The following is a 1665-nucleotide window of genomic DNA, read 5'->3' as shown; positions in this document are numbered from 1 at the left end:
TATAATATAATATATAAATTTATAGTTTAAATTGAAATTCATAAATTAATTATCTTCTTTTTTTATATCTTAAACAATTCACAAAAATTATGATCGAAATTGTGATTCTATTTAATTATTTAAATAAAATCGATTTTTATCAAACGAAATTTAAAATAATAATTCATCATAAATTTATTCATTTTAAAAAACAATCAAATTAAAACTTTATTTCATAATTCGAAAGTATTATTATATTCAGAAAAAAAGATCTTTTCAAAAATCTGCACAATATTTGAAAAGTATAAAAAGCGTATTATATATAAAAATAAAACTTTTAATCTAAAATAATTCCAATATCATTAAATTTCTTAAATTTTTTATACTTGCCAAAATTTCTTCTCTCTCGGCGAATAATTCGAAATTCACATTTTCGAAAAGAAAGCACGAATGAAAAAAACATGAGATAAATTAAATAAGTTAAAAGATAGAGGAGAGAAAAGAGAAGGTAACAGTCTGTCGCTACCATCGCTTCTTTCAAGGTTTCGACGAATCGACCTCCAAGCAATCACAGCCCCTGGCATGCGTATTCTGTTTCTTGTTCACAGAGAGGTTCAGCCTCCTTCAACGAACTTGCTCCCTGATTGGATCAACAGCTGGAACCAGCGGTTCTGGGGCGGTCGGAGGCGGACAAGTTCAACTCTGGCAATTCCTGCTGGAGCTACTCTCGGATTCGTCGAATTCATCCTGTATCGCGTGGGAGGGCTCTAACGGGGAATTCAAACTTACCGATCCGGACGAAGTCGCGCGTCGATGGGGAGAACGGAAAAGCAAGCCGAATATGAATTACGACAAATTATCACGAGCGCTCAGGTAAAATTGAATATATATTATATTTTATGAAATTTTAATACAAAAATATTTATTCGTTATAAATTCATAAGTAAATGTGGGATAATTGTTGATTAATTACTCGGAATTCAAACCGAATATTCAGTAGTAAAATTGAATTCAATTTAATCTTGATTCAATTAAAACTATGATTTTCCTTTATATTTTAGAAAATAGTGAATAAAAAAGAAAAAAGGCTAAAAGTTAAAGTAAATATATCGATAAATTTCATGATATCTTTATCAAGAAAACTATGAAGACATTATTGTAAAATTAAGTTTCATATCATTTAAAATTTATATCATTATAGTTATTTTATAAATATATGCTCATGATTAGTCTTGAATAAATTTATAACGAATAAATATATTGCATTTGAAGAAATTTAAATGTCCGTATTTCAATATAATATTATATTAGTTATTAATTATTATATCAATAATAATTGTTTCCTAATTATCAGAATAACATAATTATAAATATATAAGAGATAAATTTTGTAATGTTTTAAAATAATTTATATTTAACATATTAAATGTATAATGCGTAGTGACAATTTAACAACATATCTCCAATATAGGAATCTCCAATAGTAGGTAAAATTTCCAAAATTCTAAAAACAAAAAAAAAAATAAACGCAAAATAAAAATATTTAATTATAAATTACTTAATTTTGTCTCTTTTTAAAAAAAAATATTAATATAAAAAATATAATCTGAAATATGAAATATAATAAATATTTATATATAGTAATAAATATAAATATCTAATCTAATCTATTTTAAATATATCTAT

General features: G+C 24.6%; 1 protein-coding gene across 1 annotated transcript in view; it reads left to right on the top strand.

The window, feature by feature from the left end:
- Nucleotides 1-1665, top strand: part of LOC102679119 (DNA-binding protein D-ETS-6-like) — a 9924-nt gene that overhangs the window by 6507 nt on the left and 1752 nt on the right. The window contains exon 3 of the mRNA XM_006618800.2: nt 588-852. Within this exon, the coding sequence (XP_006618863.2) occupies nt 588-852 (265 nt within the window). The remainder of the gene's footprint in view (nt 1-587; nt 853-1665) is intronic.

This window comes from Apis dorsata, unplaced genomic scaffold, assembly GCF_000469605.1.
Source record: "Apis dorsata unplaced genomic scaffold, Apis dorsata 1.3 scaffold_376, whole genome shotgun sequence".
NCBI lineage: Eukaryota > Metazoa > Arthropoda > Insecta > Hymenoptera > Apidae > Apis > Apis dorsata.
This window is presented reverse-complemented; position numbering and strand designations above follow the sequence as displayed.